General features: G+C 32.2%; 1 protein-coding gene across 1 annotated transcript; it reads left to right on the plus strand.

The window, feature by feature from the left end:
- On the plus strand, nt 1-27219 carry LOC127849512 (furin-like protease kpc-1). Its single transcript, XM_052382131.1, has 17 exons — nt 1-375; nt 714-815; nt 1013-1177; nt 4942-5064; nt 5511-5578; nt 19258-19343; nt 19604-19782; nt 20129-20341; nt 20442-20542; nt 21633-21733; nt 21921-22035; nt 22340-22504; nt 22753-22874; nt 23162-23233; nt 23683-23814; nt 24725-24817; nt 26363-27219. Exons 3-17 carry the CDS (start codon nt 1031-1033, stop codon nt 26602-26604), a joined length of 1959 nt encoding a protein of 652 aa, XP_052238091.1. The 5' UTR covers nt 1-375; nt 714-815; nt 1013-1030; the 3' UTR covers nt 26605-27219.
- The last annotated feature ends 39 nt before the right edge of the window (nt 27220-27258 follow it).

The following is a 27258-nucleotide window of genomic DNA, read 5'->3' on the forward strand; positions in this document are numbered from 1 at the left end:
TAGGTGCAAAGCAATCGGATTGTTAATCCGAAAGGTATTACAGGAAAAGTGTGTAAGAATAGTGTTACTGGTCTTCGTGATATTATTCTTCATTAAGAAAAAAAATAAAGATTATTGCAGCGAACAAATACCTAGCGATTGGTGTAATAGTGCTTGATCATATAACTCTACTTAGAGACGACAATGGAGTTGTGCAAAGTTTTAACATAATGGAAAATTGTTTTGTTCTTGTTTAATTTCACTGTGAAGGGAGAAACAACAGACAAATATGCGAAACCGATACATTACACCGACAGGATTTTGGTTGAATTCGACGGTTCAGCTGATGATGTCGTCAAATTCGGCAACGCCAACAATCTACTGTACATAGGACATGTAATATTCTGTTGTTTTTGTTTGTCGATTTTCATTTTGTTATATATACTTTTTCATACATAATTTGATTGATATATATACCATTTCTTATTTCTTTTCATATTTTGATGTCATAAAGAAAATAAAGGACCTTTTATTTGGAGTCATGTTTTCAGCTACTTAAAACATATTTATATATCATTTATGACTGGTTCAAGTCAGTTTTCCCTAAAATGCTATATCAAGAAAGATACCAGTTTAGTGGAACATTTCAACGTTTTATCAGTGTATTAATTTAAAAGATATAAGGTGTTAAGAGACTATGACCTTTGATGTTTTACCCGTATAACCCCGTATAGGTTGTCCGTAACTTCTACGAGTTCAGGTTAAAGGGGGCGAAATCTAGATCAACGAAACCAGTTCAAATCGATGTAGACCGGCTAGAACTAACAGACAAAAAGGTAATTTCGCAATATGTTTGAGTAATATTTGGACCTTTTGTATAGAGATATCTTTTGTGGCAGTTATTTGTGGAAAGGTTGGGTTCTTCGGCAATCAATGTCATTAATAGTCTATGTAACATGATATTACGAATGCATGGGGGAGTTGCGAGATCTATTTGCATGGTTTGTAAAACAAATACCGTATCTATTGACAGCTTAAAAGCTTCGTTCAGATGGAAGCCCACTTCAGGCAACCGAAGTCTACTTCGTCTGTTCAGAGAGTTTCCGATGGAAAGACTGAAAATTCTCATCCGAGGACAAAGAGGGCCGTAGTTCCTATTGTTCCAACTGATGCGAAGTGGTCCGAACAGTGGCACTTGGTAGGGGCTAATCATGGATTGATGTTGTTTGCTGACGCGTTTCTGTTGTTGGCATATTTGTTGTGGGGTATTTTTCTTTTCTTTAACTCCCGAGCTGATACTTAAATTCAGAAGTGTTTGAGTAATAGACGGTTTATTCATGCCAGTAATAGACGGTTTATTCATGCCAGTAATAGATGGTTTATTCATGCCAGTAATAGATGGTTTATTCATGCCAGTAATAGACGGTTTATTCATGCCAGTAATAGACGGTTTATTCATGCCAGTAATAGACGGTTTATTCATGCCAGTAATAGACGGTTTATTCATGCCAGTAATAGACGGTTTATTCATGCCAGTAATAGACGGTTTATTCATGCCAGTAATAGATGGTTTATTCATGCCAGTAATAGACGGTTTATTCATGCCAGTAATAGACGGTTTATTCATGCCAGTAATAGACGGTTTATTCATGCCAGTAATAGACGGTTTATTCATGCCAGTAATAGACGGTTTATTCATGCCAGTAATAGACGGTTTATTCATGCCAGTAATAGACGGTTTATTCATGCCAGTAATAGACGGTTTATTCATGCCAGTAATAGACGGTTTATTCATGCCAGTAATAGACGGTTTATTCATGCCAGTAATAGACGGTTTATTCATGCCAGTAATAGACGGTTTATTCATGCCAGTAATAGACGGTTTATTCATGCCAGAATTTATTTCATGTTTATTCAAAACCATGTATATTTTTTCTGGGAAGAGCGATTTTCTATTTAATAACCGGTTGTTTATTTTAAGTGTCTTCTTTAAACGTATATTTTCTGTAATGATGCCATTGCAGTACAGATTAACAATAAGTCATGTTTGAATACTATGTCCACAAAGATGCATTTCAATTCTATAAAAAAAATCTGTATTTTGTTTTATTAATTTTAACAACGTGTTTGCCAGTAAGATCCCATTAATGTTATGCGTGTGCTATTTTTCTTCTTTCTTTATCAGTTTATACATCGATTTTAATTTAAAAAAAAGTATTGCCTTAGTATGTATTTAAATAGTATTAAATTTGTTATTTATTATATATTTATTAACCAGTTGCAAAAGTTGCTAATAAGTATTTTTATAAGGTTATTTATCAAAACAATTTAATTTAATTGATTGAATAAAATAACCTTCTAACCTTGCTTGCCGCCAATATATCAACTGATAGATATATTCAAACATTTAGTATCGATTCGCAATTGGCCAAGCTGGTTGATCGATGGTTCCTTTTAAAAGATTACTTTAATTTCATATTTCAGTTTAAATGATATAAATAAATCACCATATCGTTAAAGATAGGAATGAACAACCGTTAAGATTGTTAAGGTGCACATTGCACACGTTGATTATTCGCACGAGCTTTTGAACTGTTAGTAGGATCCGAATACGTAATTGAACTCAATATCGACTCTTAAGCATAACTTCTATTTAAAGACGTCATACTATACGACAGGGGTTAATTGAATTATTCGAATGCTTGAATCTGAACAATACATTTCGCAAATCTGCAAAACAATTAAAAGGTTTCAATACATATTGTTTTGTTTTCAAAAGAGGTTAATACTATGTAAGACATTTAGGTCATTTTTACGTTAAAACCGTCACACAAAATAAGCTCCATATCTGACGAATTTTGTATAAATTCACTACCATAATACATTCGGACTTGAATTATCAACAAAAGTAATGTTTCAAAAACACGTAACAAAATACTATTTGTTTTAATAAATCATTTATGATATGAAAATTATATTATCGTATATGGATAATTCTTCGAACTCATAAAGATTGATATCAATTATAATGTTACTATGTTTAATGAAATTAATTTAATGTCTTCCGACAACTGTATTTTGTTTCATTGAAATGCATTTCCTACAAATGTAAATTATGCTCATTTAATTACTACATTTAGTCTTAGTTCGTTGTTGAAGTAATGTAATTTTTATAAATAGCATGAAGCTTTAAATTTTAAGAGTTACATAATGAATTATACGCCGTAAATTAAAAAAAATAGTATCTGTCTACTGCGACAAAAGTATTGTTTATATTGAATGTGCATGTTCAAGTTTTCTGCATGAAAAAAAATGTTTTAGTCTGTTGTCTTACTTTTTTAACATTGATTTAACCCATTTATGCCTAGTGGACTCTCCCATCCTTCTAAATTGGATCAATTTATTTCCAATATTAGGGATGTCTATTATATTTATTTCCATATTTAGAATGTTTCTTACATAAATTCCTTTAAGCAAACAGCGCCGCATCATGCGTCGTCTCATCTGGGTCTACGCTGTTTGCCAAGGCCTTTTTCCAGACGCTGGGCATGAATGATTTAAGTGTAAAAATAATATTTCACAAAATGCAGATTCATCTTCAACTGAATGGTTCAATAAAACACTACTACTTTAAACAACGCACTATGTTCACTCTTTAACTCAATAATGTGTTACAAAGGATACATTCATGATTTATGTAATTTGAACCACCACTGAGATGTGGCTTCTGTATTCAAAATGCTTATAAAAAATGTCCCCATTGAAAGGGTATCGTATTACCGTCTCACTTAATTTAAGTTGGTTCAAAGGTTGCTCCGTCGATTGTGTATCGTTACGCCGTCGATTGTGTATCGTTACGCCGTCGATTGTGTTTCGTTGCTCGTTGCTTTCGTGTCGTATTACACTCTGATGTAATGTCAGATGGTAATGTTATATCATATCTCAATGTATTGAGTTAAGGGTAATTAGAAAAACTGAAGTTTCAAGTGGCCTGAGCACCATGGCATTTGTAAACGTTCCAAAATAATGTTTGGAAAATGATAAATTGTTTGGGATCATAGCATTTCAAAATACTGAATGCGTTGTTGGAGTACAGTTAATTTAAAACAAACTAAACAAGAGGAAATGCATGGGTCTGTTCAGTCCTATTCTGTTAGATATCATGACAATTTTCCCTATATTTGGATAAGGTAGTTACCAAAGAGATATTGATTAATACATAAATCCCATAAGTATTATTTCATATAGCAATATCGACAGACAAATTCCAGTATCATGACCATTCTCATTTGAGCCGTGTTCTGAGAAAACTGGGCATAATGCATGTGCGTAAAGTGTCTTCCCAGATTAGACTGTGCAGTCCGCACAGGCTAATCATGGACGACACTTTCCGCCTTAATTGGATTTTTCCTAAGAAGAGGCTTCATTTAAACGAAAAATGTTATAACAACGGAAAGTGTCGTCCCTGATTAGCCTGTGCGGACTGCACAGGCCTATCTGAGACGATACTTGACGCACATGCATTATGCCCAGTTTCTCAGAACGCGACTCAATTTGTAAGCTCAACTCAGTAGATGGGATGTGAGTAACCCCACAGCTGAGTATTGGGGATGTCAGTCAGCTTACAAACGATGTCAAACCTTAGCTGTAAGAATATGTACGTATTCATCCTAAAACTCAGGGTTAAATTGGACCCGAAACCCTAAAAAACAAATTTGTGAACACCAAACCAAGGATGATGATGAAACTCATCTAAAAACCTGAAGAAAAGTCAATGTTGAGTTAGAATGATGGCTTAAGTATGTTATTGTTACTTCGCCAAGGCCTTTCGAAAAATGGTGTTTAAGTCCAAAATCCCATACGGGCTATAATTCCATAGGTGAGTGACATCTTGTGAGACTAATCAACATTACAGTTTCGAAATTTTGGTTTAAATGTTTCCGCTTTCCTTTCTACGTCTAGAAAAGCACCCAGACGCCTGACATTGGTGTTCAAGGAGCATGGGACAAAGGTTTTACCGGAAGTGGAATTAAGATAGCCATCGTGGACGATGGTATAGACACGAGGCATACCGATCTCCCATATGTATGTTTATAATACATTTTAGAACAGTAAAACAATCATTTCAGTAATACATCAACTTCTAAACAAGTTTTAGATATAATTATGTTATGTTTTTAATCTCCACAAACAATGTATTGTTTTTGTTATACATAATACCAAATGCACTCAATGCAAACTTTCACAACAACTATAGAAACAATATATTGTTGTTAAATATAATACCAAATGTACTCAAAGCAAAATATCACAACAACTATAGAAACCATATTTGTTTTCGGCATGACATCATGTTTTTACCACTGATAATATGTTCTACAACTAAAAACATATAATCGTTCAGTAAAACACAGTTCAAGTAGATTAATATGCAGGAACTAAGTATATATTGATAGTAAACAACATTTGAAAAATAGTACCTTGGTTGTTAAGTTAACACATACTCCTATGATGTATTTTTTCATATACAGAACGCCGCGCTCAGCTACGATTTCATTAACGACGTGGCTGATGCTAGTCATCGGTATCCCGAAGACGGGTAAGGCGAGATAAGATGTCTATGGACCGTGCTCTGTAAAAAAAGGGTTTAATGCATGTGCGTTAAGTATCGTCCTATATCAGCCTGTGCAGACCGCACAGGCTAATAAGTGACGACACTTTCTGCCTAAACTTGATTATTGCTAAGATACTTTCTTGAATAGATATTTATCATAAAAGTGGAACATGTCGTCCCTGATAAGCCTTTTCGGACAGCCAAGCTAATCTAGGACGACACTTTACGCACATGCATTAAACCCCCTTTTCACAGAGCACGGTCCATAAAGTTTGCAGTTTAAAGCGAGTAAATCAATCTTTTTTTCAATACGTATCCCAAGTTTATTATTTAAAAGCGAAAATCATCAACGAAATTAAAGTTATATACAATTGAACATCAATGCTAATTTGAACAGTCGAACATTCGTTTATAATAAAAACAATTTGGGGAATCCCTTTTTTCGGTCATACAACTAAAAACACTATTTGGCTTACAGCAGACACGAGTAATTTGTATCAGATTAAACCAGATCGTTTTAAATTTCATTTAAGTTAACAATATTTTACTTAATGAACCGTTAAATAATAGTCTAATGTTATAATATAATATTTTGTGTTTATATCCGTATGAACGTTTATTATTGGGAAAATGTAGTATTCAAATCGTATATACATGTATTCGCTTTAAGGAAAAAATGGAAATGATTTCATGTCCAATAAAAACGTTATACAAAAGACTCTAGGATCTGTTTGATCCTCGCTGGTATATACACGTGTCTTTGGTATGGTGATTATGGGCATTGTTACATTTTAACTTTATTCCATCAACAAACATCAAAGTTAAACAACATTTTTAGCAACACACAAAATATTATGCTATGCATGTATAATTTTATTGAGTTGCGTAAACTCATGAAATCTGTCGCTCAGCTTTTCGGTCGTTTATTCTAGGGATTGTACTTAATCGAAATGATTGTTCAACGTGCATATGCTTTTAAATGAAATAGTTACCCAATAGTTTTTAAAATCTATCATTGAATCCCCTTATTTGTAAATAGGTTTCAGGGCTTTAGATAACTTTTTGGGTATATTGGGCAATCACCCCCTGTTTTTGACAACAATATTTTTTTTGTAAATTAAATACAGTTGTAGCAAAAAATGTCACCCCCTACTTTTGAGCTTAATTGGGTTTTTCACCTCCGGTTTTTTAACCCAATTGGGTAATTTATAGAATGGTATATATAATATAATATAAATCTACTAGGGTTACTATATTATTTTTTCAATTCAAAAAGGTACCTGTACATTGTAACAAACAATAACGAGTGACCATTTTGATTATTTAAAAAAAAAAGAAAGTAGGAATCGGACGGGTCTACGAATAATTACAATAAAACCCCAAAGATTGATAACCGCAAGAAAGGCTGCCTTCTTTTCTAAATATGTTACGCATGAGCAATTAATCCTTCTATATTACATATAAAATAGTTGAAGAATATCAATTTTTACCATGAAAAAGCGTATAGTCACTATATCATCATACATCATTGAAAAGAAAAATGCATAATCTTTTGCAAAAAAAATGCATGTCATTAAATTCTATGCGTTGTAACTCAAAATATTTACCTTAGAATAGGCACATCGGTTTTGACAGATGTGGAGGCCGCCAATTTGGGCTCAAATAGTATGACCTCCTTTCAAAGCCGGGAACCATCAACAGAAAAAGTACAGCACAAAATGGCTTTTTTCTTATTGCGTACAAATATTCCTTCAATTTGATACCAAAACATACCATTTGCAATGTATTTTACAAATCCTGTGCAGCATGCACTGAACAATGTGTGCTAAGTATCAAGTTGACTGCATTTAACCCTGCAAACAGTAGTTCCGGTTTGTGGTTATGTGACCTAAATAGGACGGCATATAAACCATCCGGTACATTTTTGTACGATAAATAACCAGTCTAAAAATACGCCCGGTGTTCGTAAGAATTGCGTTTTGTTACGCAAGGTTTTTTACGGGAATAACTTTATTAAATTTGCATGTGCGTTTTTGTACGCTTTGTTTTGAATTTAATTACGTTTTGGGTTATTTTAATTGGGTAATAACGCAAATGCGCTTGTTATCTATAGCCCTGCAGGTTTATAGCAATGGTGTTTTAAGATATAATATTTAAAGGTCATACTTTATTGTTGAATGCACCATAATTTGAGGCTTAATGGTTATATCCCTTATGCGAAAGTCGAGTGATTTGATATCACGCATCTTAATTTCTGACTTATTGTCCTTACATGTCTCTTAAATGGTATGTACTATTTCTAACAAAACTTCAGACATTATGGTCAACTACGGCAGTTGAATCGATTAAATTTACCACTATTCCATCGTTCGTTATACGCGTATAGTCGCATACAAAAACTAACTGTTTAAGATCACATCAAACATGCCAACGAATGTATATATTTAATGGAAGTACTATTCATAGTCAGCTATAAAAACACATAAGCAACTACTTTTGTTTAAAATGAGGAGCACGTACTAGAAACATTTCAAGAGTTTAATATAAAGATCAATTGTGGATCTACATGAAGCACAACAAACGACATATGTGGATGTTGTGTTCATATTTGTGATCTATTTTGTAATGTCTGTATTGAATTCGATGCAACAAACCAGGTCTGTGAACATAGACCACCGCATGTTTTTTTGTTGTTTTTTTTGTTGTTGTTGTTTTTTTTCAGTGCAAAATTTTATTCACTCATAATATTACATACATACATACGAATATTGTATACATTTATACAAAGTATTATAAATTTCATAAAACAAAGTATTTCCTGTACAGCTTTTTAGGTGGGTACATAAATATAATATAATTAATATACCTGTAGTACATTCAACATACATTCATATAATATTATAATAGTGTTATAGTGCAAGTATTTTACAACAGAAAAAAAACACCAGTTTGTACAATTATATTGTAACAAGCTAAATTAATGTTGAAAAAAGTATGTATATCATTTAACATAAAATATTGCACATAAGAGAAATAAATAGAAAGTGCTGAATTGCATTGTATACGAAAAACTGATAATGCAGAGTTTACAACACTGACAACAAATAAATATGTTATAAGCATTATTTATATTATGTGTTATGATTGGTTATGTCATTATATGAGATGTCATTAAATATTTTAACCAGAGACCATATTTTTAATTCTTCTTCTGATTTAATTGTATTTCTGTAAATTTCAAAAGTTTGTTTCATACTGATTACAAGTCCGTATTTTGAAGGAATTCTGTTGTTTCTTTGACAATAAAAGATATACCGTTTAAGCTGTAGGTATACTATATTTAAATCATTCATTTTTGGATTAATAATTGCAAGCACTAGATCCTGACATGTAATGTGAATAGGTGTGCTTGATCTACTTCTACGAACAATATCAACAAAAAATTTAATAATTTCCTGGGTATGTGGACAGTACCAGAACAAGTGCATTATATTTTCAACTTCCAAATTACAGAATGTACATAAATTATTAGCGACAATTTTCATTTTGAACATTAGAGATTTTGTCTCCAATATTCTGTGGACTATTCTGAACTGGAGCCATCTGATATAAGTTTCTTAAGTTATATTGAATACAAGTGCATGTACTTTTTTCCATTCAATATTTAAAAATTCTGAATTCCATTTAGTATTACAAGCTGGAATGTCATTGTTTTTAATTAATGTTTTATAAATATGTTTCTCTTCTTTTGGGCTGGTTACTATTTTTTATGTATGTTGGTAATATAAGTCCTTGAGTGTTTTTGTCAAAGTTTGGCAGGTCTTCAAAATTGTCAATGTATTTCTTTATTATGTTTATTAATCCTTGGTACAATAGAAAGTTTACGTTTGTTCCAACTTGTGTATCCAAAGATTCTTTGGAAATAAAGCAGTTTCTTTTACCATTATGTCTCTCACAAACCGAATACCTCTTTCATATAGACATTTAATATAGATATAGCTATTGCTAATTTTAAAATTATGATTATAAAAAGAGGCATATCCAGAATATCATCACAATTCAATATTGGCAGCTTTTCAATATACAATATATAGTTTTTCAAAACATCAAGCCAAAATTTATTTTTTATTTACAAGCATATTTTTTCGGTATACATTTTACCAGTATTGAATACTATTTTAAAATCTATTAACGATCTAGCCAGTGAATAACAATTTCCTTCGCCTGACACTATTCTCTTAAGCCAAGTTATTTTCATATAATTTTCAAAAGAACATATATCTACCATATTTAACCCACCTTCGTTATAATCCTTAACAATTACTGTTTTTTTAATTTTGCTTGGTCCTACCCAAATGAAGTCATAAAAGTGTTGATTTATAGTTTTCATGGTGTCTATGCTTGGTGTTGGTAATGATACAAATAAATGAGTAAGTAAAGGTAGAAACAATGATTTGACAATGGTTATCTTTCCTAGAGGAGTAATGTTTCTGCGATTCCAATGACTTATTGATCTTTTAATACTTTCGATTTTGTTTTCAAAATTTGACATTACCATTTTATCTAAATTGATATCAAACACTATTCCAACAACTTTGAAGGTAGTAGCTCCCCATGTCAGTTTTTATTTAGTTTTCATCGATCTAGTACTATATTTCATTGATCCTATCCAAATTAAATTAGTTTATTCATAGTTTATGTTAGTCCAGAGTATAATGAGAATTCATGAAGCATATCTAATGTACAGTTAAGAGATGATTCCGATCCGTCCAGAAATAAAGATGTATCATCCGCAAATTGTCATATTTTATATTGTAAGTCATTTATAGTTATACCTTTAATTTCTTTGCTTTCCCTTATTTTAATAGCAAGACTTTCTGCACAGATAATAAAAATGTAAGCACTGATTGGGTCTCCTTGACGACATCCCCTTTCTATACAAAAAGTATCTGACAAGAATCCATTTATTTGTATGGAGGCCCTTGTATTATGCAAGAACAAAAATATCCATTTTTGAAACATTGGTCCAAAATTGAAAAAAACTAAAAGTTGTTTCTATAAACTGGAAAGACAAGATATCGAACGCTTTTGCAAAGTCAATCGTCATAAGTAACCCAGGTAAATTATTATCTTCAGCATATTTCAAGATATCGTAAAGTAATCTGGTGTTTTCACCAATAAATCGAACTTTAATGAAACCTGTTTGATCTTTGGAGATTAAAATATCAAGTACTGTCTTTAATCTATTTGAAATGGAACCTGATGCTAATTTGTAAACAACATTTAATAGTGTCAATAGTCGTAAGTTTTCCATGTAACATCTCGGCTTGTTTTCTTTTGGGATACAAGTAATAATTCCATGTTTTTGTGTAATGGACAAAGAATTGGTAATAAAGCATAATTAAGACTTCTCACTATGAAGTGGCCTAACTTACTCCAAAATACCTTTAAGAATTCCGCAGTGAATCCATCAGAACCTGGACTTTTATCATGTTTCATATTTTTAAGTGTTATTGATACTTCTTCAATATTAAGCAGTCCTTCTAACGAGTCAGATTGCACTTTATTCAATTTAGGTATATTATTATTACATAGATCAGCATTAATATTGTATTTTATTTCGTTGTCATTTTTATTGTATAATGTTTTATAGAATGAAACAGCTTCTTTTAAAATATCGTTTTGCTCTGTTAACTTAGCCCCGTTTTCTAATTCAATAAAAGGTATCGACTTGTTTGTGTAATGATTAGATTCGAGTGAGCAAAAGTATTTAGTGGGTTTTTCTCCATCTTCTATCAATTAAGCTCTAGAGCGAATAAGAGACCCTTTAAGTTTATTTTCCCTGACAGTTTCTAATTAATTTTGTAGCGCACGTAACTGGTCTGAATTAGTTTCAGTTAAGGATTTTTGGAGTATATCAATTTTCTTAATTAAATTTGATTCATGGCTTTTGTACTGTTTAGCTTTATATGATGAAAATGAAATAGTTTTTCCTCTTATTTCCACAAGTAATGTCTCCAGAAATACTTGTTCGTTGATAACAAATTGTATGTTGCTATTGTGGATATTTTCTATGTTTTCTATGTTGTAGATAGGTATACAGTACTGTAGTTTAATATTTTCTATCAAAGTATTAATGCAATTTTAATAGTCAATATCCTTTAAAGGTGAATTGTTGAATTTCCATGTGCTATATCCTCAAAAATTATTTCTAGGTCGATGATGGAATGATCTTACTTATAACATGAATCAATAGTCGATTTTCGAATTTTGGATGACAGATTGTTTGAAGTTAGGAAAAAATCAAGTCTAGCCTGATTAAGCGTCTCCATGTATATTGTTGGATAGTGCCATTTAGATATCTGAAAGTATCAATTATATTGTTATCTCTTATAATAGATTGCAGTGTTTTTCTTGCATTATTATTATTGTTAATGGATGTGTAATTTTGATTTTGATAATCTAAGTTGACATCTAAAACACAATTAAAGTCCCCACATATTATATATTTATCAGTGTTAAAATTGGGTTATTTTTTTTAAGAGGTCTGTAAAGAAAGTTGGCGTAAATTTATTCGGCCCGTATAATGTATATAAGGTAAAACTGTTGGTCATATATGTCAAATCTAAAATTAAGTAGTTTCCAACAGAGTCATTTTCAATTTTATTTACTGTGATTGGTAAGTTCTTTTTAAACAAAACGCAAATACCTCTTGAATTTGATTGCCCAAAACTAAAATAATATTCTCCGTCCCACTCTGAATATATTTTATTGTTCATTTCAATAGTAAAATGACAGTCTTGGAGACAATAAATATGTGCTTGTTTTGTTTTAAAAAAAATCAAAGTAAGACATCTCTATATTTTTTAGTGTTATTTAGGCCCCTACAGTTGTATGAGATTAATTTCAGATTATCCATTTTTATACAGACGACAAAAGTGCTTTAACATATAAATCATAAAACAGGTATCTTGGTACAATATATAAAATACAATAATGATGACTTTTAACTTCTGCATGTTGAAACATAAATAATTCAGCAAATTAAACACAAGCATACAATATATCAACAAAAGAACAAAATGTACAAAAGGAGGCTTAAAGTAAAATGAATGATTGTGGCTACAATCAAACATATGGACTTATTTACATCAAAATACATAATTTTACAACATATCTAGCATTCTTTACATTTTATTGTTTTGGTGGTGTATTCCTTGTGGTGAACATAAGAAAAGGAAAAAGTGACAAAAAAACGAAAGTCTTCATGATTCACACAAAAACAACAACAACAAAAACAAATACTGAATGCAACAGATTTTGATGGCCAGTAAATTCTGCATTGTTTTCAGAAGTTTCTTATTTTAATATTTAATACATTATGCAATAAATTTTAAAAGTGAATGCTTAATTTATCTAAACATATTTTTTTTATAAAATCTACAAATACACATGCTTTATTACAACAAAAACATGTGTGTTTCACATATAATTATAGTAAGGTGCAAAGCATTCCTGATAGAATAAGAATTTACATTGACGTTCATATTTAAGACTGACATTATGTAATATTTTTTTACAAGAAAAGTTTAATTTATCTAGACGTGTTTTTTACAAAATATACACATACACATGCTTATTACAAACAAAAACATATGTGTTAATCATGTAATTAAGGCAAGGTACAAAACATCCCTGATAAATAAAGGATTGTCATCAATTTTTTATCATGAAAACTCATTTTATCTAAACATATTTTTTTTATAAAATCTACATCTACGCATGCTTATTACAACAAAAACATATATGTCAATCATATAATTAAAGCAAGGTACAAACATCCCTGATAAATGAATGATTGTCATCAACGATCATGTGTTGCAGATATCATTTATATTCATTTATAGATAGACGTAACAAAATTACGAAAGCGCATTTAAAGCAGGCTAATAATTGCGCATTTTTAGAAGATATATACAAGAACAATTTGCAAATTATGTTTTTACAATAAAAATTGTAAAAATGTGATTTTTTTCAATAATAAAAGATAATGAAAGCGTGGCAGCAAAAATTGTAGATTGCAACCATGGTGGGCAAAAAGATAAACGTATACAAGAACACTAGAGTCTTATTAATTGGCCTACATAGGTCTATATTGGGAAGTCAATGATTTAGTCTATATGAACTGCATGAGTTTGTGAAATAGCAATACACTGGGTATAGGAGTATTATACTATTATGTTGATTCTAAGATATATTTTAAACAACAGCTGATTATCTGTTATAACATTCTGTGATTATTTAAATGGTCGAATATTGAAACTTCTTTAGCGATGATAATGTAATTCATATAAACAATAGCGCAGCTTAAAACTTGTCAAGCATATACAGAGCGCATATATACACGTGTTTTAGTTGATAAATTGTTAGAATAACAGTATTGTCAATGTTTAATTTTTTCAGTACTGCAAAGACAGCTGCAAGATAATGTACCTTAATGTACCCCAAGTTATGCAACAACAGTTCATTTTGAACAATTGACCTAAAATGTACATATAGGAAAAAACAAATATTCATCCTGAATATACTATAGTATAGGATATAACTACACAGATTATTTAACACAATCCCTTCATATATAATGGGTCTAATTACATTGAACACAATAATATCATATAGTAGCATTAATTTATGTTTTTTAAAGTAGACTTACAAACAAATAAGTATTTCTACTATAAACATTTGATAAATATACCCATGCTTTCATGCCATTGCGTCACCTGTGTATAAATTTATGATTTGTTGTGCTACTCAGGAGATAAATCTACTATACACTTAAGAAATTTGATAAGGACTATGATCTTTTTAAGGTATTGATAGGTATATACTATATAGAGAATACTATGTTAGTGTGATTGAGTACTTCAGTTTATCCCACGAGTGAAGAAAGGTTTACATGGCGAGGCTTGCCGAGCCTTATTAGCCTTTCTGAGACGAGTGGGATAAATTTAAGTACACAATCACACTAACATAGTATTCTATTTATCCTACAATATATTTTTTATTTAATTTACTCCTGATGCAATTAAAATAGTAGTCTTAAATTGATAAAATAAAAGCAAAAAAAACACATAAAATTTACTGAATTTAACATTGCGTATTAATATTAATTGTGATCTTTCCCATTTACGGAACTCGAAATAGTCCTTAAGAATTCCACGCAAAAGAAGAGAAACGAGACAAAACATCGCTATACTCCTCGATTCAATTTTAATCAGCGTTCCAAATGTAACACACTCAAGTAGAACACAGACGGTTGTGTTCAAACTACAATTCTTGTTTAACCACTGTAAAATACCAAAAACAAACATGGCTGCCATTTTGAAATTTACAAAATGTGTATAGACACCTGCGTGAAGCATGATTCAGCATTTATCCCCGCCGATATTGTTAATTTTAGTCTATAAACAACTCTTCTTTTTACACACTTTTAACTTACTGACATACAAAGTAAAACATCTACTGGTTATTGTTCTACTCGCCGAAGTTGTGTAAAAACCATGATTATTTTCGTAAAGTTTAATTTGCTTCCATGACGAGTTAAAATTCTGAACACATTTCTTCATCGCAATCCATCTTTTCCATTTTAAAGCACTGGATGTAAGCAGGCAATTCTTTGTGGATAGACATTCTTTGATCGACTGACAAAGGAACGACATATTCATCAAAGAAATTACCCTTTTAATTCAATATCGATTTCCTTCAAAAAGTTAAAAAACAATTCACTGACACTTTTCTTAAATTTAATCCATCAATTGTTCAACAAAACATCGCGTTATTCGAGTAATACATTTGACATTTTAACGAAATCGAAAATGGAGTCTCACCAGTTTCATTCCAGTTTTATATCCCAACACTGTTATTCACATTCATAATATGATAATAATCCATCGTAAACACACACAATAATCGTTCGATGCTTAAAAAATATTTAATTGTTAAATAAAAACCCTCTAAGTCCGAATTTATGTTGTCCTTAAATCAAAAGCGTCTAGCTAGTTTCGTCATTTAAATTACGTCACACGAGATATTCTCGAAGGACCAAATTCCGTGGGGGTAAGAATCGATTTCTAAAAAGAAGTGAAAGTAAACAAACACAACACAAAATTGTGTACATACCTTGATGGAAAATCCTCTATTTACATTTACCAAACCGAATTTGGCAAAAATGTGCTTAAATAAATAAGATTCGGCTTCGTAAAGTAGCCCTGGTCCAAGCTGTCTGCCATTTTTTAGAGAGGACCTAATTCCGGTGACGTCATTTAAAGGGAAATTACTCAAACCTAATGGTGTATTTAGGCCATGCAACTGCTATTTGTTAGTTTTTCTGTATTTTTTTTAACTTGGAAATATTCTCTTTTTTTTAACAGTCAAAATATATAAACTTATTTACAATTAGTTTATGCATTGTATTTTCATTCGTTTTTTCTTCCTTAACACAACACAAACTGAGTAAAGTGTCACCCCTCCTTAGAGCTCCAACTTATAAATATTCTTTTAAAATAACTCTTTTAACAGTCAAACACATAAATAGATTAACTTATTTACAATTCATATGTGCCATCAGTTTATTCACATTCAGCAATTAATTGCATACAATTGAAAAAATATGAAAAAGTAGTCTAAGGGATACGACCAGCAACCTAATAGAAAAAATAGGTTGGCCTAATTGAAAAAACGAAAACTTCCGGTCTACTTCTACGAGTCAACTCCAGCCGACAATGCAAACGGACTGGCACATGTTTAAAAGCGAGTTTGGGACCAAATAAAGGGGTTTAAAGGGGGCCATGAATTAGGAATAGTAGAAAACACACAAATTAAGGTGTGAGAAACATTATACACGAGTGTTACCTGTTTTAGTTTCATTTCGAGCGTCTTTTCGTAGGTGACAGTTGCGTTGGCATCTGTCAATATTTACCGAACTGCGCGTGCGTGACGTCATCTTAACTCTCGCGATACGAGACAAAAACAACTGTCACCGGAATTCGGACCCCCACGGAATTCGGGCCTTCGAGGATACGTCATAAATTGTGTAATCAATTGAATGAAAATAAAAGTACGGAAAGCTGGTTGTTCATAAATTGTAGTGAAGAACCAAAATAGTATTATAGTATGACTCAAAACCTGTGCCCATCTATAATTTAGTATAAAAGAAAGATATATATTATAGACGTTAATACACGGCTGAGCCGGGTCGGGCAGTGATAATCGGCCCCAGGTCGCAAACCAGGGTTATGCCCCCTGCGGGCCGATTATCACTGCTCGGCCCATCTCATCCGTGTATTATCCTCTAAATAATCCATCGTAAACACACACACTCGTTAACTTGTTAAACGACTGCGTACCCAATGACCTGAATGACGCAATGAGGGGTGAAAGGCCAAAAAAAGTAGTCCCTATGTGCATGTTCTAAAAATAACCGTGGAGAAAACCTTATCTAAAAATAACCGTGGAGATAACTTATCTTTTCTTTATGAGTCGTATTTGTTCTATAAAATCATTTAGCTGTAGGAAAAAAGGGTATACTTTAAAATAGAAGGCAAAATCTGTAGTCAGTTTTTAGAGTTTAACCGATTATAATATAGTTTGTATCTTTGTTTACGTTTGCAAGTTTTCACTTTATTAAAATGATTTTTTGTTATAGATTGTAGTTTTCTCATTTATTTATTTTTCAATAAGTTTTATGGTTATTACAAGGAAGGTATTTAAATGTTAGAACAGTTATTTACAATTAATTTGTATTTAAAAAATGCAATCATAAAAGATGTAAGATGTGGAACAAACCACTTTAGCTTGTAGATGTCATCACTCTTACTGGCTGCTCCCGCCGTTTCTTCTATACTGCCTGAAGTTTTCTCTGACATCATTAACATTGTCATATATATCAAACTGTATACGTTCTTCTGCAACAGTTTTCCCATAGACCGCCCCATTAAAGTACCACGCACTGTCGATATTCGGATGCAGTAGAAGCCTGTTGATGAGTCCCTGGTTGGGTTTTGTTACGTCATCCACCAGCCTGTACCCGTTGCTTTTCATTGGTGCCCTTTTCCGCATGATGGCAGATTTCACGGAGTTGTTACGTAATTTTATTATCACTGGGCGGATCTGCCCCTTCTTGGTTGGAATGCGGTGCATGGCCACTACATCTATTGGCTGTAGGTCGACCTCTAAGTTGATCTTTAGGATCTCATTGACATTTTTTGCCAGTGAATGTGTTTACCTTGTTTTCCGGCGCATGACTTTCATCGATAAAATCATGCGAGTTTTACACTAGGGTTGAATGTATTGGCTCAAGTGTTTGTTTAAAGCACCTGCTTTAAATGAATTAATTCTACCCAATATTATTTCAGAAAAGGATATGGTTGATTTTCATCTGTATGATATGTTAGCTTCTGTTTGCTAGATAAAAATAATGTAAGCATTTTCAAAAATAAAATCTTTTGAAACTATTAAGGAAGCAAAAATTCAATAAAAGTATATTTTAAATTTACATTTGAAAACCTATGCACTAGAAGTTTAACCCATTTATTCCTAATGGACTCTCCAATCCTACTAAATCGGATCAATTTATTTCCAAAATTAGGAATGTCTAGTATATTTATTTCTATATTTAGAAAATTTCTAATAGAAATTCCTTTAAGCAAACAGCGCAGACCCAGATGAGACGCCGCATCGTGTGGCGTCTCATCTGGGTCTACGCTGTTTGCCAATGCCTTTTTTTCTAGACGCTAGGCATACATGGGTTAAAAAATGCTGTATAAATAATGAATAATGCTGTAGTGTTCATGTATGACAATTCATCTGACAAAGTATTTACATTCTGCAATTACTGCTGTTTGAGTTTAAGTTCTAACTGAACGATTTAGGAATGAGACCTCAGCAATATTAAGTGATGGTGTATCGGAATAAATATTGCAATGTAACAAACTGAATATTTGTGATATTTGAATGAACGAATTAAGCGTATAAAACATAGATCGCTTAATTGTGTCATAAAATTGAAAGGGCTTGATGGCATCACTGTACATTGATGCTTAAATTGGTGTAGATAAAGCTCCGAAGAACCAAAATCTGTTCATTTTATAATGCCTCTGTTGTCTTTCCTTTATGAATAATTTAAGTTATCCGATACAGTATTCGACGTTACTAATTGCTTGTCCATAAAAAATCTACTGTTGTTATTAGTTTTCTTAATTTTGAAACATGACAAAATAAAGCGTCATGACGAAATATTTGACATACTTCACACATGTCTAACGACTGTGTTTGTACGTTAATATGGGTAAATACATTAATTTAAATCACAACATGTGTATGTGCAAGTTTCGTTGCATGTGTACGAAATAATCATACATACATTATGATTTTTGACACTAGATCAGTAAAATATATAAATTGCTCTACAAATGTACAGAATATCGACTAAATTGCATCTGACATGCATTAACTAGTACTGTGATGTTTATTAGTATGAAGAATGAGTTGAAAAAAACATCAGTCACCTTTTTCTTCTTTAAGCGACAATGATCCATTATATATTGTCAAGATGATTGACGTTGACTGCCACTAAGTCGTACATCAATCCTAAAAACAAATTGCAGGCATGGCACGAATTGCGCCGGTGTTGCAGCAGCATTGAAGAACTCTGAGTGTGTGGTAGGGACAGCGTACGGCGCTACTATAGCTGGTATAAAATATACATGTGTATAGTAAATAATAATCATTAAGTGTATTTTTTTATTGTGAACACAAGAAACGTATTAAAACTGAATTGAACAAGCTACCAATGTAAGAAAATACTTAAAGTTGTTGAACGATTCATATGTCTTAATAATGTCATAATACTTACAAATGCAATAGCCTTTTACCAGTGCTTACATACATGTAAGTATACTCGCGCGATAAATTTGGTATTCAAATATGGTTACTTGGTTTTTCTATTTACAGGTTATAGATTATTGGACGAAAAGATTGGTGCAACGGCAGCGGTCGAGGCTCGTGCCTTAATATACAAGTTGTCCGACATTGACATCTACAGCAACAGCTGGGGTCCCGATGATACGGGTACAAAATTTGAAGCCCTACCAGCAGTTGTCAATGCAGCCTTCGAAGAAGGCGTTGCAAAGGTTCAATCAGAATTATTCATTATTCAAATTATGAGGAAAATAATACCTGGTTCATTAAGGGGTTATTTGACATACAAATCGCAGCATATATTCGTTGTTCATATAAAATGCGGAATCAAGGCCAATGGTAGGTATTTATATACCAAATATAATTATTACACGTAAATAACTTCTTATTAATATTTATAGTTTTACATCCAAGCGGTTTTCCTGAATGTTAAACCTAGTGTCACTCTCCGACCACTACTTATGCCGATGAAACTGTGGTATTTTTTTTACTAATTTGTAGATCATATAATGGTATAAATGATACACTTGAAATATAATTCGTATAACATACCCACAGGGAAGGGGTGGTAAAGGGGCTATCTACACGTGGGCGTCAGGAAATGGAGGCGAGGACTTTGATGACTGTCAGGGTGATGGATACAGCATCAGCACATACACCATTGCAATCGCGGCCATAGGCAAGTCAGGAACACCAACCTGGTATTCTGAACACTGCTCGGCGGCATTGGCCGGCACATACAGCGGCAATTATCCTAAAGACCCAAATATCGTAAGTTACTGCTTTTTTTCTAAATAATTTATACAGAATGGGAAATTTAGACATGTCAAAATAAAACAAGACCTTGGAAAATTGCAATTGTGTGTTTAAGACAACAACTGGCCCATCTAACGAGTGCGTGAATGACTTCACAGGTACATCGTCTGCCTGCCCATTAGCTTCTGGGATAATAGCGCTAACCTTGCATGCAAAGTAAGTATACATTTATGTGATATGTGTAGTGAACATATTGAAACTATAGAACACCTTTTTCTGGGTGTGTAAACATATTCAATCTCTATGGAATCAATTGACAACCTTTCTAGAAACACAACAATTAAATGTTAAACTATCTCTCTTAGACATCAGTTTACGAATAAATCCTTCAAAATACAAGAGGTTAATAACGCTGTAAATTACATAATTATATAAATGAAATATTTTATATTCAGCATGAAATGCGAAAAACAAAAACCTTCAATGAACTGTTTTATCAATTATTTAACACTGAAGAATCAAATTGAAAAAGAAATAGACCTAAACAATGATACACTTCATATATTTGAACAAAAATGGAAACACATTAAACTTTCATAAAAAAAGTCCAGTAGGCTTTCTACCCACTTTATGCAACTCATCCTTATTCATAATTATTCTGTTGTTTTTCTTTCTTAAAAATCACAAACGACCAAAGAAAACAATACATATTAAAAAAAATTTGTTTAATCAAAAGGAAACCAAAAGGTAAAAAAAGCGTAGATTAGCATATCTTGTATAACATGTTTGAACATTATTGCTGCTACATGGTTTCACTTTGTTTTATGATCATATACATGTAAACATTGTATGTCTTATATTGAATAAAAAAGTATACATTTACACAACAGTACAAATTGTTTTTTCCTCGAAGTGTTATCATGCTATAACCCACAATTAAATCAAGATAATTACATAAATTAATGTCTGCCGTATAGAAAGCACGAACCTTTATGTCGTTGATTTCCATTTTAATAGTTTGTTTTGACCATTTGATGACTTAATAAATTCAAGAATGGCTGGTATTACAGGCTGGAACTCTTAAATATAAATCACGTGCAAACGTTTCTTTTTTCCTAGTTATTTATATAGAAATTGCACAAATTCATGATTGCTTCTTTATTTTGGGCTTATTCTTAAATAATAAAGTGCGCAGATACATGTTTTTGATGTGAAGTATTTAGAGCAAAAATACATTTTTATGTTTAAAACAATTTAGTTGAATAGCATATTACATTCACATAATTGGCTTTTGTTTGTTTTTAAGTTCTAATTTGAATTGGAGAGACGTTCAACATCTGATTGTTGAGAATGCAAAAGATGCAGGACTCAATGCGAGTTTCTACACCAATGGTGCGGGTAAAAAAGGTGATTATCAGCACTCAGATCGTTTAGGTGAATTGTGCATTACAAACTTGATATGTCATTTGTATAAAATTCAATATACTTTTTTTATTTTTTGTTTTGTATTCTAACTTTATTGCGCATCAAACGGAAACATTCCGAAAATACACACATTATATATTTTGCTTACAACGAAAGGAAAATATTGTAGTGAGCCCATATTTTGGATTCGGGTTAATGAACGCAGAAGCAATGGTTACCGCAGCGCCGAATTGGCAGACAGTTCCTTCTAGAGTCAAGTGCTATGCGTTTTCTACAACCCAAAAGTAATTGGACATTTGTCTCATAGTTTCAATAATATGATTATCAATATCAAAATGAATAACATAGGTTGCAAAAAAGTGATTTTAAGCCTGTTATAAGGTTTGTCTCGATATAAATGTATGATGTGAGCTGTATAATGGACATTTATATAAAACTTAATAACTAAACGAAATTATACTTAACCGAAACGATAATTCATTAGACAAAACATACGATCAATATATGTATAGATATTTTGCGACCTTTGATTGTATATAATTTTCAACGTCAACGATATAACACGAATTATGTGCTTGGATTATCTAGAAGTAATACAGTTGGAAACACGGCGACTGATACCATTGATATGAGCAAGTGCAAGATATCCTTCACCGAGCACGTTGAGATCAAGGTTTATTTTCAGTCAACGAGAAGAGGTGACACACAACTACATCTGGAGTCACCTGCTGGCACAGACGTCACCGTCTTGAAGTAAGATCGCGTGGACCGTGACATAATGTTGTTTTTATAGAGATACCCATCGTAAATTATGTTACCACTTTGGGACGTGTTTGAGTTGGGAAGTAAATTAATGTAAGCAGTAGATCGAACAAAACTATCAACACCTTTAAATAAGGCAACACAAATGGTTTTACGATTATACTTAAGAAGTGATTTTCACTTTAATCGTTCTCGGACGTATCTAAACAGGCATTCGTCTGGGTGCACATATATTCCAGTAATCGAAATAATGACGCAAACAACGCTGCATTTGAGTGGACCTTTATGACCGTGCATTTATGGAGAGAATCTGCGGTTGGAACGTGGAAGATCGAACTGAAGGACACGGTCGGAGGAAATAGTACGATTGCTTTAATATAAATATATCACACTTATTTATGAGTATAGTACCTTGAAGTATTCATATACCCTCATTTACTAAACATAACAAAACGTTCGTTCCTCGTAATTGATTTGTTGCGGATAGGACATGTTTTAGAAGTTTGATTTGGCAAATGTAATGCGGCATGTAAACTTATTTCAAATAAATAAATACATTAATGTATTATTGTACACCGAACTTTGATTGGATCGCTACTATTACCAAACGATATCTTACAAATAGTTTTCCGTTTTTTTTTTGTTCAGCTTTGAATCTATATAGGTGGGAGTTGTTCATATTCGGGACCATAACAGACCCTAAATTAGGATCACCGTCTGGTATGTACAAAATTGAATGTAATATCTATACAAAATACCAAGCTTTTTGTCACTATAAGTGTATTATCATTTCTGTTTTATAAACATTTTCCTAAGTTGGGTTTTTAATTCTCTTACGTAAAATCGAAGACTATTGGAGATTTACAATAATATCTTGAATTATAATGTATTTTGAGTTTTATGTTTCCGTATAACTGTTGTTTTTTTAATAAATAATTTCCTGACAATATAAGTGTGACGGTTGAATAATCTATGTGGACGTGGCTATATTAAGTGTAATAAGATTACAATATTCTATAGATTTGACAATGTGTTTTCCATTCATGTTTCACTCATCAATAGGCATGAACCTCTTTTTACTTTTGATGTTAATTTATTTTATTAAAAGACGCATCCAATAATAGCTTTTCCTATATCAATTCCAACATTAAGCATTATTTATTGTAAAGCTGGATCCCCCGGTGGCGCATGCTCCAGCACCGTTTCGTGTAGCGGCACGAATGCCGGGTGCTTGAAGGAAGCCCTCGTCTGCGTAACGTGCACAAATGGATATCGCGTAGTCAATGACTATTGCGTTGAAGGTATGGTATGAAATACTTGTTTATAGGGAAAATTGATCGACTAACGATATGTATTAATAGCATAAGATTATTGTAATTTACGGTAAGTGCTAAGAGGGTACCTGTCTGACTATTCGAAGATAATAAGAGAACTATTTTATAATTGAAGTACAAAACGCTACTAATACGTAGAAACTTATATATTTTAACATTGCGTATACAAGGAATACATAGATTTAGGAAAATATTAATATCAACAAAATATGTTGCATTGGTAACTGTGTCATCAATTGAATTATAAAACACTTAAGAGAATGCATTACTTTCTAGCACCTGATTGATATTGGAAAATGTGCTACTTCAAGTGTTCTCTTCGTTATTTAACTAAAATGTATATTTACGTACGTTTTTCTACAATCAATATGTGCAAACTGTATTCAACAATTAATATCAACAAGACTTATTTCTTAACAGCGTTTAGTCGAATCAGATATGAAGGCGGACTCCTTTTTAATCTCAAATGAATCGCTATGAATCTTGATTAAGCAACTGTCATCAATCCATTTTACAGCTTTATACTGTAATATGTGAGTAAATCTAGTTTCCGTAGATAATGATAAAAAACCTGTTAATAATTTAACAGTAAAAATAAATTGATAGCGATTGTTTATATCAAATTAGGTTGACGTTTCCAAAGTATCCGGATAGAGCATTTGGTCAGCAATCTTCAAAACATTCAAAACCAACAAACGCTGTTATTAACCATGCTTCCTTTTCCAAAAAGGTCTATAATTGGCAAAAACACGAAAACACAAATGTCCAGAGAAAGCGTGATTTTTACTTTCGATCTCTCTTCTGGACATTTGTGCACGTCAGTTGAAATTGTGTATGTTCTATGTCGATGACGAAAGCGTTTTTGGCTTTGTTTTAGACGGAACTGAAGGCGGTTACTGTGACGACAGTGTTCTATGTCGGAGTGTGACAGGCAATTTGAAATGCAACGTCACCGTTTGCATTAAAGAAGGTAAACGTACATTAATTATCAATCGTTAGATCGCGCGTAAACCAAAAACATTACAGCCATATTTTGCATGTTATCTTCGACTTTGTTTATACGAAATGGCATGGTATATGTAAAATATATTGGCACGTACACATGTATGTAATCTGCCAATGATCAAAGCTGACGTTTAAATATTTAAATTCTTTAACAACACAAATATAACGATTTTCATGGTTTTCATTATGAAATAAAATATTAATACATTGAATGTTACTTAACAAATAAGTTTTGTGTGCATGCAACATACTCATGTGTAATGTTATTGTCGAAAACAAAGCGTATTTATATGATATGTTACAATTGCGAAATTTCTTACGTGTGTATTGGACGCAAGGGAACGGAAAGGAAGGGTAAAAAGTAAAATGCGAAACTCAAATATAGTTAAAGATTAATACAAATGTATAATTATAAACCAGTTTGAAAATAGTTCATAGTATTGACAATGCACTGCAATGGGCAAATTAAGTGAACGAAGTTCGGATTGAAAGCACGTTCTGGTATTAATCTTTTTGTTTTAATATAGGAACACATGATACACTTTCCACTACACACTTTAGCCTATGATAGTAACTAATTATGTTTTGAAACAGGCTTATTATCGTTGCAAGGGGATGAGTTCAGTTTTAATTATTGGTGTCGCGTTCTGAGAAAACTGGGCATAATGCATGTGCGTAAAGTGTCGTCCAAGATTAGCCTTTGCAGTCCGAACAGGCTAATCAGAGACAACACTTTCCGCTTGTATGACTTTTTCGTTTAAATGAAGTCTCTTCTTAGCAAAAATCTAATTTAGGCGGAAAGTGTTGTCCCTGTGGACTGCACAGGCTAATCTGGGTCAACACTTTACGCACATGCATTATGCCCAGTTTTCTCAGAACGCGGCTCATTGTATCATGTTTATGGCGATGGTGTACGTATTGTCCTGTCTGGTAAAGGCTTTTTGTCACTAGTCCTAAATTAAGACAACTGAAGGTCAACAATAATTTTTTACCTGATGATACCCCCAAGAGTTTTATTTTCACTTGATTTTTCACGTAGAAAACGTTAGTGTTTATTTTCGCCCCTTTTTTAAATGGCACTTTTCAAAATTAACATTTTAATTTAGATACTCATATGTTCGCGTAACCATGGTTTTCTATATTTAGTGGCATATTTGTATAATAGAGATATATACATAAATCTTTAATGCGTCGCAGATTTTGTTGGAAACATCTGATTTAGAAGCGCATATGTTATTCATATACTTATAAGTACAAATATGCTATTCTGTAACGTTTGTTCCCTTATCTGATTGGACAAACACGTTTATGCTGTAACCAATTGAAAACGTTCTATCCATCTGATTATGACTAACATTCACGGATAAGAATCATTGACCCTAGACGGCATTACTGTATACACAATATTCTACATGTATACATATGCTTCTAAAATTGTCAGTTGAATCATTTGGTAACTGAACGTTTTTTTTTTTATTTTAAAGATATAATCCTTTGTCTTATTCAACAGAACAACAAGGCAAATCAGATTCATTCCCTCCTGGAGCAATAGCCGGAATAGTTATTGGTGGCGTCGCCCTGATTGCAACTTCCGTTGGTGCGTTCTTCATTGTCAAGACCAGACGTATCAACAAGCCATCTGCACAAAACGGTGCTGCATCCATTGGTTCTGCACCTGCCCCGCAATCAGTTGTACATGCAATAAGCTATGATAAGACGAATCAAGGATACGCAAACAGCGGGTTTTTTTAATTACGTGACAACATGAAATATAAACGTGCATATTATTTGAATAGTCGATTCATTATCCGTAAAGCGCTTATTTTATAATCGTTCACCGACTGAAATGGGCATAAATTGATCTAAATTTATATTTTCTTATTTCATTGCTTCTTCTTTTTGTATGATATCTTAGTTAAAATACTAAATGTCATGTTCAATTTTTATAATTATACTCATATGTCAACGGCATTTTTGTTACGGATTTAAAATAAAGTCTCTTAAAATACGTTTCTCAATAATGACATTATAATATATATATTTTATATACGTATGTTAAATTTAGTCTATAAAAGCTTACCATGTACATGTAACACAAACCGATAAAAGTGTGTGGAGTTTTTTATGGTTGCTATTATTATTTTGATTATTGCAACAGTTTAATAACCATGCATACAATGCATATACTGGCTGCAAATCAATATTGAGATTTCACAATTTTGTGTGTGTTGCTTAGTGCCATAATGAACAAAACATACTGTGATAATATGATAATGAGTGCCTTATTTTATACTTAAGTATTCGTTGTAACACTATCGTATACATGTGCTTTGTTACTTTTTTTAATTAAATAAAATTGAAAACTATTGTAAGACTTTCGCTTTTCTACGATTTCAGCGAAATCGG

Source organism: Dreissena polymorpha, chromosome 1 (assembly GCF_020536995.1).
Source record: "Dreissena polymorpha isolate Duluth1 chromosome 1, UMN_Dpol_1.0, whole genome shotgun sequence".
NCBI lineage: Eukaryota > Metazoa > Mollusca > Bivalvia > Myida > Dreissenidae > Dreissena > Dreissena polymorpha.

Bases quoted from the DNA above. Each gene is read 5' to 3' on its own strand.
- LOC127849512 (XM_052382131.1), top strand. From the start codon at position 1,031: ATGGAAGCCCACTTCAGGCAACCGAAGTCTACTTCGTCTGTTCAGAGA. The intron at 1,178-4,941 runs GTAGGGGCTAAT...TTCTACGTCTAG, and splicing joins GGTCCGAACAGTGGCACTTG to AAAAGCACCCAGACGCCTGA. The intron at 22,505-22,752 runs GTAAGATCGCGT...CATATATTCCAG, and splicing joins ACAGACGTCACCGTCTTGAA to TAATCGAAATAATGACGCAA.